The sequence below is a fragment of the Hippocampus zosterae genome, chromosome 11, assembly GCF_025434085.1.
Source record: "Hippocampus zosterae strain Florida chromosome 11, ASM2543408v3, whole genome shotgun sequence".
Taxonomy (NCBI): domain Eukaryota; kingdom Metazoa; phylum Chordata; class Actinopteri; order Syngnathiformes; family Syngnathidae; genus Hippocampus; species Hippocampus zosterae.
This window is the reverse complement of record NC_067461.1, coordinates 6,454,787-6,467,344: the sequence shown is the minus strand read 5'-3', so window position 1 is coordinate 6,467,344 and position 12,558 is coordinate 6,454,787. Positions and strand designations below refer to the sequence as shown.

At 42.2% G+C, this 12,558-nt stretch overlaps 2 protein-coding genes across 7 annotated transcripts in view; one reads left to right on the top strand and one right to left on the bottom strand.

The window, feature by feature from the left end:
* abch1 (ATP-binding cassette, sub-family H, member 1) overlaps positions 1–3,638 on the bottom strand; it is a 28,269-nt gene extending 24,631 nt beyond the window's left edge. For 3 of the 6 annotated variants that reach the window (XR_007964793.1, XR_007964794.1, XM_052080170.1), the window contains exon 1: positions 3,182–3,638. Coding sequence is in view for 2 of the 6 variants with exons in the window: in XM_052080170.1 (XP_051936130.1) it covers positions 3,182–3,271 (90 nt within the window). In the remaining 4 variants the exon portion in view is untranslated. Of the gene's footprint in view, positions 1–676; positions 757–802; positions 1,379–3,181 lie in introns of those variants that run through there. The other 3 variants (XM_052080172.1, XM_052080173.1, XM_052080174.1) reach the window with 3 other exon arrangements.
* Positions 3,639–4,303: 665 nt separating this feature from the next.
* LOC127610276 (galectin-related protein B-like) lies at positions 4,304–11,433 on the top strand. Its single transcript, XM_052080229.1, has 5 exons — positions 4,304–5,075; positions 5,324–5,407; positions 5,841–5,929; positions 7,981–8,173; positions 10,968–11,433. The coding sequence occupies exons 1-5, from the start codon at positions 5,031–5,033 to the stop codon at positions 11,109–11,111; spliced, it is 555 nt and encodes a 184-aa protein (XP_051936189.1). The 5' UTR covers positions 4,304–5,030; the 3' UTR covers positions 11,112–11,433.
* Positions 11,434–12,558: the final 1,125 nt, after the last annotated feature.

The window sequence follows — 12,558 nt, the reverse complement described above, 5'->3', positions numbered from 1 at the left end:
TATTCAATAAAGCAGCGACACAGTTCACTAACCAACAGCAAGTTATAACATTGACTCATTCACGTTGAACTTTCTTGGCGCTGCTCTATTTACGTGTTCACCTGCGTAACCGATCGCCTTCAGTTTGAACTCTGCGTTGTCGAGCAAGGAGCCATTTTGGGGTTGAAATATTACCGTAATGACCATACACAAGGCACATCAGATTTTAAGGGGCACTGTGAGCTTTTAGGAACATGGAAGGATTTTAGGTGCGCCTTTTAGTGCGGAAAATACGGTAAATGTTTAAAAGACGGCAAGTTAAAGTGTTAAGTTAAAATCTAAATGAAGTGGAAGAACCATCTTTCATCTAAATTCATGGTTAATTTGCCTTTATAGTAGCGTGAATCTACATTATAAGACCAAAAAATGTATGTATAGTATAATAAATTTGTATTGCTTATGTGTGAGTAAAAAAGTTTTGCTCAGTTTTGCTCTTTCACCGTAGTGTGAACAACAATAACTTATGTGGCAATATTGACAAAGCTTAACAATTACAAACACATGGTCAGTCCAAAAAAAAATAAATCTCTTTCTTATAAAATCCAACATTTTCCCAGCAGGGAGATTAGAGAGCAAGGGGCTGACATTGTTGCATAACAATAATCTGCTGACTTTCACCTCTGCCACTCCGACCTACATTTTCTCACACGTCTAAATCACATCGAAGGCAGCCGGAATCCATCTCGGAGCAGCAGCAGCAGCGGCAGCACAGCATGCATAGATTGAATAGATATATTAAAAGATATTAGGACGCAAAACTTACATGTGAAGACGACAATGGAGAGGAAACGATAAAACGTGCAGGGGGATGAAGATGGAGCGATGAAGTGCGTCACACTGCTAACAACAACTACAACAGCCTGGGCCTCATTTTGGGCATGCTTGCAAAGTGGGAGAACAGGTTCAGTCATTAAGACACACACACACACACACACACACACATACATGCAGGGTGTCGAACAGGTTACACTAAGGATTTTATTTCGTATATCCATTTTCGATACCAATTGTCCTCAGTAGGGTGCCAAGTGGGATGCAGCCTGTGGCGGCTTACTTTTGGTGAGAGAAACAGGGTACAGCCTGGATTGATCACCAGCCAATTGCAGGGTATGTATTAAAGAAAAAAAATATTCAAACTCATCATTCATTATCCCACCATGGATAATTCAGAGTTTTCAATTAAACTAACATATAAAATAAATTAATAAAGAATTATGGTGAGAGACGCAGGGTCCACCCTAGACTGGTCGCTTGGTCAGTTGAAGAGTACTTATAGACAAGTGAAACAAACAAAAGCAAAAGACGAAAGAGGTGGGGTACACTCTGGACTGGTCAACAGCCATTAACACAGATTCAGTAACAACCAATTGTAGACCAAGTCTGAAAAGACGTGTCAAGTCAAGTCAAGTCAACAGTATTTATAGAGCACTTTCAAACAGCCATCGCTGCATACAAAGTGCTGTACATGGAGCGATTTAACATATACAATAAACAGTAAGACGAATCAGTAATAAGTAATAAGTAATAAGGCGGTAGAAAGCACCAAGCAGTAAAATCAAGAGCAAATCTAAGTCATGCTGAGTCAAACGCCAAAGAATACAAGTGAGTTTTGAGGAGGGCTTTAAAGATGGGCAGCGAGGAGGCTTGCCGAATGTTCAGTGGGAGGTCATTCCAGAGAGATGGACCAGCAACAGAAAAGGCTCGATCCCCTCTGAGCCTCAGTTTAGTTCTTGGTACGTCTAGCAAAGACTGGTCCACAGACCTGAGGCGCCGGGCAGGGGTGTAGGGGCGTATGAGCTCAGAGAGGTAAGGTGGCGCGAGATTATTCAGAGATTTGAATAATGATCTTAAAAATAATTCTAAAATGAATGGGGAGCCAGTGAAGGGATGCCAAAGTAGGAGTTATATGCTCTCTCTTACGAGTACCAGTCAAGAGGCGAGCAGCGGCATTCTGTACCAGCTGAAGGCGCTTGATGGAGGACTGGCTGACTCCAAAGTACAGGGCGTTGCAGTAATCGAGCCGGGATGTGACAAAGGCATGAATTACTGTCTCAAAGTGTTCATGTGAGAGGAAAGGTTTTATTTTGGCCAGCTGTCTAAGGTGAAAGAAGCTGGATTTAACAACGGCACCAATTTGCCGATCGAGTTTGAAATCACTGTCCAGTTTAAGTCCCAAGTTTGAGACCGTTGATTTCAGATAAGGAGATAGGGGGCCCAGGTCTACAGGATGGAATGTACAAGGTCCACTGGGGCCAAACAATATCACCTCTGTCTTCTTTTCGTTGAACTTCAAGAAATTTTGTGCCATCCAGGTTTTGAACGTGTAAAAACGTCTTTGGGAGTGAATGAGTTAAAATAGGATTTGCAGACAACCATTTACATTTACACTCACACCAAGAAATTGTTTGAATCTTCAATGAACCCAACATGCATCTTTTTGAAAAATGCATCATAAAAGAATACAAAACAACTTTTGGCGTGAAAGGTGAGGCACACTTGACTGGTCACCGGCCAATTGAAGGGCACATATAACTAAACATTTACATTCACACCTAGTAAACGTTGAGTACCAGATGAACATAACGTGTATCGTATCTTAAAATGTAAAAAAACTATCGACATGTGGCAAGAGAAGCGGGCACAGTTTGGAATGGTCGCAAGCCAAATGCAGGTCACTAATTACAACAAACTCACATTCACATCTATGTACATTTGGAATTTTCAATGAAACTGCAGGATGTTTGAGAAAAAAAGAACTCTCAGTGTGCAGCTTTGATTGGTTGCTAGTCAATAGAAGAGAAAACACAAACAGGAAGGTGGGACCCTAGATTCGAACCGGCAACCACTGACTTGCAAATCCAACATGCTAACTAGGCCACAATGCTACCAGCACGAGACAACACCAACAAAAAATTATTAAATTATTCTGACCAATTGCAAGAAGTTAGCTCCCATACGTGCCATTATGCAAACGAATGCTGAAAAGCGGTCGTTCCACTTCACAATCGGCAGCAATTCCCTCCTCGCAAAGGATACTGACAGGCGAGTTCACGCTCACAAATATCAAGGCCAAGTAGCGTGTCGTCTCCATTTCAACCCCACGCACCACACTCCCCTATCCCAACAAAATAATGCACCTTACCCAGTCGCCCATCTCGGTGCAGTCCACCGCCGCGCAGGATGCCATCTTCGCATCCTCCCGGCCGGCAGCAGCCTCCTCCGCCTTGCTCATGGCTGCAAGAGAAACGGCGGGCACAGAAGAGCCTCCTGCTGGAGAAAGAGGGAAATGGTATACGGCTAACCCCGGGGGCACGCACTCTCAATTATTTTGTTTAGTTGTTTTTTTAGGGGTGGCGATAAAAGTAAGGTCTTCCGACACTTTTACACGATCAACACAACGATAATATGTTGCTGTAAAATGACGGAGAAGAACTGCACCAACCTGCCTCGCTGACAATGAGTGTGAAAACAGAAACAAAAACCAAAAACAAATCAAAGGAACTTTGTTACGTACGACGCACCCAATACATTAGCAACACATTAAAGTGACAGCTATATCTTTATGATGTTCGAGTTCGGTAAATTCAAAGCATTTTTTTCGATGTAGGGCTTTTATCAAATGGTGTAATGTGTTTGCATGTACACACACACACACACACAACATTCATTCCCCATATTTTAGCACAATAAAAGGCATGCTTGATCAAAACTAAAAATTCATGCTGAAAAATCAACATCAGTGAGTGTACAATTTAATACCTGTTTATTAAAGAAATGCAAATCAGTCCATTTTAAGCTATTTATTTGTGCGTGTGTGTGTCAATCTGTTGTACACGTTTGCAATATTTGAATGTATTTTGTTTTAACACAAAAACCTCATTTTGGTTGAAAATTGTGTTTTGGTGATGACGTAACCTAAAAGTCAACTGCGTTCCTTTGAACAAACAATCAAACAGAATAGATTTTGTTAGCGATATGGTGATTGGTATATAGTCTCACAAATGTATTTATATCACGCGATTCGCATGATCTCCTGGTTTTCAACCCCTAATCGGATAAAATACAGTAAATAAATGAATAGCCATTCATTTAAAGCAGCGCTATCATTGTCGCTTGGTGATGACGTAAAGGGAAACCTCGTGGCTCGCGTGAAAGCCCGTAGAGAAAAAAAGGAAATTCCTACGGGAAACCCCAAAATTGAAAATCATAGCGTGAAACGTAACATAACATTTTTACCTCGACCCTGAACGGGAAATGTTTTAATCTACGTCGTGAGGAACATATGCGAAATACACATAAAGCTGTGAAGGGAAAATGTTTTATTTTCAGGTGTCTGGATGTAAAAAGACGACAGCTATTTAACGTGCGCAAACGACCACTGGCGTGTAAAATTGTCTACGGTCGAGTTCAACAGATTGGACGTTGTAGCTTGTAATGGCATCGGATGTCCACATGGAGGCAGCAGCGCATTGGCATGCTCGGAGGAAATAAAAGACGCGTCCGACAAAAAGGCCCGGGATTCAATCAATTAGGATGTGGGCAGATAAATACGATTTTAAAGAAACTTGTGGTCACTATTGGCTTGCCAATTAAACACTGCAAGATGGTCGTTGGGTTTGGTTTAAAAATAAACCCGCACACGCCCATGTCGTGTAATTGGGTGAAGTGTGTGATTAGCCCTCTCCAACAGACGGAGATTAAGCTTGGGGAGTGTGTAATTATGAATAAAGCATACGTCAGCAGATAAACAGCAGCCACCCGAGGTGGGGATGCCCTCCGGCTACCACTGCTTTTAGGCCGCCCATACGCAGCCAGAAAGGCGGACGACGACGACGCACTTGTAGTCCTTCTGGCTGCAGAAGAAGTGCCACGACGCGGACACAGCGATCCCAAGCCGGCCGGCAGGACAGCTCGTCACTCCCCTCCTCCTCCTCCTCCTCTTCACCCTCCCCCTCCTTCTCCTCCTCTTCCTCCGGGACAGACAGCATCCTATGCGGCTCAAGATGGCGGTGCAGGCAGCAGAAAACGACACGATTGTGAGTATTCTTGCAGCCCGACGCGGCGGATTGTTGTTTCGTATCGCTTCCTTTGTGTGCGTGCACGTGTTCGATTCCCACAACGCGACGTCGTGCACGCGGCGTGGCGAGGCGTTCTGGCTGCAGGGGCTCACCTGGCCCGCCGGTGATCGGAGGATTGACACACTCTGTCGGGGATCACTTGTTGTGCTCAATGACGCTTTCTTTGTATTATAATACATTTTTTTAATGATTTGTTTTTTTTGGAGATGGTTGACGACGAGCAGCTGAACGACTCGCTGGGGAGCGTCGGCCTCATCTCACCTGACAAGGAGGATCTTGCACGGCTGCTGGTAGGAATGAATGAGTCGGCGTGGGGAGGGGTGTTGGAGGGGTTCAACCATTTTCATGCCGTCTTGCCGGATTACACATTGCATTTTTAATTTCTGTAACAGGCACATTAACAAGCCGTCACAATCACACCTAGAGATAATTCAGAGTAAAGAAATCGCATGAGTTTTTGGGGAGAAGAAAATACTCTGTCGAAATAAGCAGGGTACACCCTGGACTGAGGCACCCAGGCAATGGTTGGCCATGTTGTAGCTACAAAAATATATTTGAACTCGCATTCAGGGGCGGAGCAATGTGGTGACCACCCATGTCACTCTCTGGCCACCCCTACACGGAGAGGAAAATTGTGATTTTTATTTTTTTCCCCCTGCAATTTTCACTTGGATTTTATAATGTTTAATGTAGACTGTGTGTCTTTTTTTTTTGTATGTGCAGACAGTGCCCTTCAGTGGACGTATACGAGGTGGCATGAGGCCCGGTAAAAAGATCATCGTGATGGGCATTGTCGACCTGGAGCCAGACAGGTAGAGTTTTAATTTTTTTTTTTTTTTTGGGGGGGGGGGGTTCATGAGCAAAACATTTTTTTTTTCTAATTAGAATGAATTACAAGTCAGTCACAAGGTCATTGCAGAAAACATGCAAAGACTGAAAACAATGTAGTGCTGAATTTTGGAGCATTAAACTGTTTTTTGTTTTTTGGGGGGGGGGGGGTTGGGGATGGGAGATGCTAAAACAGTGGCCAGTGAGACACTTGCGCATGAGTTCCTCTTTCCCCACTAGATAAGGACTTGAGCGCCTTCCCTCACCTCAGTGCCTGTCTGGCATTATTTTGACGTGCAGTTCGCCATCTGAATATACATCTTCCTTTTGGATAATCCACTAATGTTGCCAATTTAGAGTGCCTCGTTCTCTGCTATGAGTGCTCGCTCGCACATCATGGAAAGGAGGCAGGTGAGCGAAGGAAAACGGGGGAGGGGAGTCAAACCTGACGCCCAGCATGTGGATCGGATCCTCATGCTGGTGGGAGTACTTAGCCATGGGTGTGTGCACAACACCGGAGGGGGTGGGGGGTCCCCTTTTTTTTTTTTTGGTATGACAATTCTTAAGTGTATTTTTAAACGGGATACAGTGCTCTGGCCGCATTCTAAAAGGACCACAAATCTTATGGTGCCCTTTCCTGAAAAAGAGAAATCCTTTTGTTGAACAGGCCAAGCCCACCCCCCACCCCTCCAGTCCCCTCAACCCCAATCCAATAAATAATTACCGATATGCGCACCACATGAAGGTGAATGGCAACTTCTTTCAGTATGCAAGGCCGGTCAGGGCGTTCCCTCTCCAGTATGAGAAGGGGGTGGGGAAAAAGCAGCTACTTGTCTGGGTGTGACTTGACCCTACATGGAAAGTTCAACGTGGAATTAAACCTCCCCGCCCGCTTCGTGGTGACTTCATCGCTCACTGCAGCTAGCCACATTCATGACAAAAGTTCAATGTTACTGGTGGACTAATGTGTTGGGACGACGTCGATCTTTCATCAATGGATTCATCAATAAGCAGTGAGACTTTAGTCCACACTGAATCCTCATTGTCAACATGTTTGGTGACAGTGAACTCTCGTTGATCTCAGGGGTTACATTTCAGATCTACTCGCTATAGGTCACAGGTGTCAAACTCAAGGCCCGTGGGCCAGATCTGGCCCACCACATCATTTTATGCGGCCCGCCAAAGGAAATGATGCGCATCCACTTCATGCTTCTTGCTCAAATACTAAAATTGCAAACTGTCTTCACTTTTAAAAATGTTGCGATATTGCAAGCATTTTTCTTCCCGACGCCCCTTTTTAAAATAAATGGAATCCTATTTGCAAAAACAATTTTTATTGGCCCCTCATTTCAAAATTAGTTATTCACCAATTTGTCATGTAGTATGAGATTTTTTTTTTTTTTTTTTTGTTACTCTGATTTGAAATTGACCATCAACCCGATGAGAATTGAACATTGTGTTTCTGGTGGAACTGTTACTCGACAGCGAATTGATCATCAAATGAATTGATCATTATTTTGAGAATCGATTAATCATTTAGATACCTTTATTCATTTAAAATTGGCCAAATCCTTGGAATTTCGGACTCTCGGAAGTAAATCTAATTTTTGTTGTCCTGCATAAAAGCAGACAGATTTATTTATTTATTTGTTTTTGTTTTTAAATAAAACATTTGCAAGCATCTGGTTTTACTTTGGAAAATGGTTATTCCAATTTTAGGCGATTTTCTGACACGTCACGGGCCATGTCACGTTATTTTGTTCATGTTAACATTTGACTGGACCAAAAGGGAAACTTTGCCAGACGTGCCTGTCACGTTTAGGTGTCCCAATACTTTTGTCCGGGTCTCTCGTCTCAAGCTCGTTAGTGTCAGTTTTACGCATGTGTGCACACCAAGTGGCTGGGTGCCGGATGTTCGCCCAAAGGAGCAGCGGGGATTATGATTCATTCGAGCCATCATCCCAGATTAGCCTTCAGACCGAAACATCTGGCAACCAGTGTGTTGACTCCATTGCTTCCCCCTTTGACGCTTCAGCTTTGACGTGAGCCTGACCTGCGGCCGGGAGAAGGACAAGGGCAAGGAGGAGGCCGCGTACGACGTGGCCCTCAAACTCACCGCCCGCTTCTCGGATCGCCAGTTCCTGCGCAACGCCCGCGTGGCCGGCAAGTGGACCGAGGAGGAGGCCTCCACCGCCTATTTTCCTTTCATCCCAGATCAGCCTTTTCGGGTAATAATCTTTCATTTGTCACAAATTGACTAAGCCAAATGTGTATTTTTGGATTTTTTTCCATCCTGTAAAATATATAGCATTTTTTTAGAAGAATTTTTGATGTAAATCAAACAAAACAAACCTCATTTGGTCAAATTCTTTAGTATGAGCTTGCCCAAATGCAAGGTCAAAATGGCTGCTTCCAACCAAAATGGCCGACTTTCTGTTGACTTAGCGTTATTTGTCCCTTACTTGTTTGCGTGTACTGTTAGACATGTCGATTGTCCACCCATATTGATGAAACTAGCCCCTGGTATTGTTTTTTTGTTTTTTTTAAGGTGTGCTACTACGCTACATTTTCATTCACAAAAAGAGGAATCATGTTTTGCGATTGAAGCTCGCTTGTTGACAATGAGCACTTGTCCATTGTTTTCATTCCATAAAACGAAACTGCGTCTTGATGACGGTGATAAAAAATGTTGACGTTTTGTCCAGCACAATAATTTCAGTCCTGGCGAAGTAACTGGACTTGCGTAGCGCTTTGGACCTGTTCTGCCGTGTCCACATCTGTCCTCGTGGGACGATTGCGACAATCCTGTTCATCTTGCAGCTGATGTCGTGCTTATCGTAATTGTTTTTTCCTTAATCACATTTATTTCACCTCTTTCAAACAGAGCAACATTTTCGCATCTACAAAGTAAGTCGTAACAGAAGACGTAGCTTTCGCTTAATGCTAACAAATAATACAAAACACCATGGAACGGTTAACAGAGCTAGCATCAATGTTGCACTGTTATTACGCTTCAAGCAACGGTGCAGCAACACACAGACAATTAAAAAAAAAGAAATCTCACAGGCATATATTCTTTATCCTCTACAAAATATTACTGCAACCTGTCCTGTGACATATTATTTACACTGGCGATAACGTACTGTATACCGTATCTGTTACAGCTGCCGCTGTTGTGAAAGCGCTACATAAATCAGCATGTATTGTATTGTACTGTATTCAACCAGCTTCCTCTAGTTCACAGGTTTTAAACTCAAGTCCCGGGGGCCAGATCTGGCCCGCCACATCATTTTATGTGGTCCGTGAAAGCAGCTCAAACATGGCAACTTCCATGATCCTTTCTAAAATGTCCACCAGCAATTTTAATTTTCATTTATAATAAATAAGAGAGCTATTGGAAGCATGTTCTTGTTATCCCTCATTACAGTAACTTAAACAATAGTTGAATTAACAGTTATTCTTGACTTCTTAATATGGTTTCAGTCGTAACGGCCCTCCAAAGTGAAACGATATCTAAAATGTGGCCCGCGCCAAAAATGAGTTTTAAATGCCGTCCGCTGTTTGTTGGGAAATAACGAAAAGCATTTTTTTCCGGCACACTGCGCAACAAACTAGCAAACAGGAAATTCCATATCCATGCCGATACACACTCTTGTTTCTCCATGAAGGCAGCTGGAGATAACTGGTGTGATGAATTGATGTCATGTGCCCTCAAGTCCACATATTTCTGCTCTAGTAATTCTCCATGTGGTGACAAGCACATATGGCACGAATCTAAAAATATACACGCGATTGTCTAATGAGGTCCAGAACAGAAGCTCTTTTCCAAAATGAGACCAAAATATTAGAAGTACAGTACCTCTCTGGTAGATTGAACCTCATGCTAATGCGTCAACTGATAAAACTCAGTGGCCAGAAGCTGCGGGCTGTAGATTAAGGCTGACGTGTTTCCTCGTCAATGGAAGGAAATGCATTGGGACATGTGACACGCGTTGTTTTGTTTGCTGGCTTCTGCTCAAATATGCTGATGTTGGCTACGTTTTAGGGTGCTGCGTCGTTTACTTTGGGAGACTTTAAACCAAGTCAGCTTGTGATATTACATTGGACAAGAACCAAAGTGATTGGTTCTGAATGAATGCAAGGAAAATATTCATTCCTTTTGTCATCAGCAAACTTCAGACATCCACTCATAGTTTGGTGCATACCTTGATTTGGTTCACTTTGTTTACAGGAAAGCAAATCCGGGCTCCTTTAAAAAAAAAGCAGCTAGCTAAATATAGAGACTTTTCCTGGTGTTATTGTCATATACTTTGTGACAACAATGTTTCAATCGTGCACTTTTAGGAAAGTCCAAAATCAGATGTTTGTGTTTTCGGGGAAACGAACATCTGAACGCTCTCCAATGACTCTTTTTCAAATAAGAAACTTAGGACAAGCCTTGGGACGGTTTCCTCGTGTAATTGGAGACTGACTCCATGGGAGCCGTGTGGCATTATGCCGCCTTAAAATTGGAAGTCCAGATGTTGTTTTGCCGGTAACAAGGGAAAATAGTCCCGTTAGGTGCAATTAAGGCTGTTTTGTTCAAAACGGAGTGCCACAATGGTCAATGTGAGCAGGATCATTTCTGCTGATTCTCTTGCTTAAATGAAGCCAACATAATAAATTCTCAATTTTTATGTTGGTGCGCCACAGATTATGATTTGAACCATTCATCTTTGGATAATCTGAGCAATCTTTTTTTTTTTTTTTTTTTTTTAAACCAAAGTAGTGATTTTGCCACTATACGGTTTGCTGTTCATCTCATCCACTTTTGTCTTGGATCGTGTGTGAAAATCCACCCTAAAAAAAAATCTCCAGTGGGATCAATGTGGTTCCGTCCAGCTGCTTCTCGTCCGAGCGAGTCGTGGCAAGCTTTCAACACATTTTTCCACACTGTCACCTCACCGTGGCTTGTATTCCGACACTGTTATGGTTACCAATCGTTGAGTGTTGTGTTTGACACAAGTGCGCCTCCGCTTCCAGGTGGAGATCCACTGCGAGCACCAGAGGTTCCGGATATTCGTGGACGGACACCAGCTCTTTGACTTTTACCACAAAGTAAAATCTTTGGCCTCCATTGACACGGTGCGGATAGACGGCGATCTACAGATCACCAAGCTGGGCTAACCACACACGCATACACACACGCACACACATGCACGAAGCTCGGCAGGGTCAGTGTGTGTGCATGAAGGACTTGAGCACGTACACAAACACACGCACACATCTGTACCGCCATTCACCTGCAACAAGGCGCCTCTGCTTCTTATTCTTCTGTTAATGTGCTGTTCCCCATTCAGCAAGCTCTCGTTTTATTTATTTCTCAGGTGCAAGTTTTGTCAAGTCAGTGAACATCTTTACTTGCTATTTTCATTCTTCTCTAAATTTGAACGCAAATGTTGATTGAAGGGAAAAGATGAGAATTGAAATATATTTTTTTTAAGTGTCACACGCAGCATCCCTTCATGCCATTCCCATTAAAAAAAACGGTTGTAATTATGTTTTCAATTATAAGTGTTACCCAAAAAAATTCAACATTAAATTATCAATTTTGAAAATGTTTTATTCCATACTTTTGGGAATGGCGATTTTTTTTTTTTGCTGGATCACTTTAAAACTTTTTTCATTTTTTCATCAACATAAAAATGCTGTTATTTAATTTAATTGAACTAAATAAACATTGCTTGAGTTTTGTCCAGTTAAAAAAGAAAAAAATAATAAAGCCTTATTTAAATTGTGTTTAATTATAGAAAGAAGAAACATTAGATTTTTTACAAATTAAAATAAAAACAATTTAAAGCTCACACCATCACCACTTGTCAACTTCATTTATAATTTATTACAATAATTTAAATATTAAAAAATTTAAAAAATCACAAAATAACCCTGACAGCATATCGACTTGCCATTTCCATGTTAAAAAAATAAACAAATCTAAAACTCACAGTTTCTCCTCTTGCCAATATGTTATTAATTTTCATTTAAAACAACATTTTAAGCGTTTCTCCTTGAATTTCAATTCTTTTAGAATCACTCGCATTCAGAGACACTTGCTAGTCCAGTTCAGGGCATCAACATGTTTTGCAGCGAGAGTGCATCCCTGTTTAGATTTTATTACACAAAAATAAAACTCGCGTTGCAAAGTTGCGTCGAGTATTCCAGCTACGTCTTCTTTTCCTGGCGTTCTTCTGGGGTAACCTCCCACCAGAAAACTGCACCCCCCCCTCCTAGTTGTCAGGGCAACACATGACCTAAATAGTCTAAATTGATGAAGATTCCTCGTGGGAGGAGGAAGACAAACAGGAAGTACAATTCTGACCGGTGGGCGTTTTTGTGTTAAAATTTGCATTTTTACCCCCTCTTTAGTCACACTTTTTAATTTTGGTATAAACTGGCAAACAGGCCTCACATTTATAAAATATGCAAATCATAACCTGGAGTGTTATACTCTATTTGAGGTACAAATGAGTGTTTTGGCGGTGTTATGAGGTGATGGTTTAGTTTTGATTTTAGCTTGAAGCAGAATTGGCTTCGTGTCGTGTTCTGAATGTAAATCGATGAATTGAGGCGAAAC

What these genes read in the sequence shown, in the direction of transcription:
- LOC127610276 (XM_052080229.1), top strand. Translation starts at nt 5,031, where the DNA reads ATGCGGCTCAAGATGGCGGTGCAGGCAGCAGAAAACGACACGATT. An exon ending in CAGCAGAAAACGACACGATT is followed by an intron (nt 5,076 to 5,323) that starts GTGAGTATTCTT and finishes TTTTTTTTGGAG; the next exon opens with ATGGTTGACGACGAGCAGCT. An exon ending in AGGATCTTGCACGGCTGCTG is followed by an intron (nt 5,408 to 5,840) that starts GTAGGAATGAAT and finishes TTGTATGTGCAG; the next exon opens with ACAGTGCCCTTCAGTGGACG.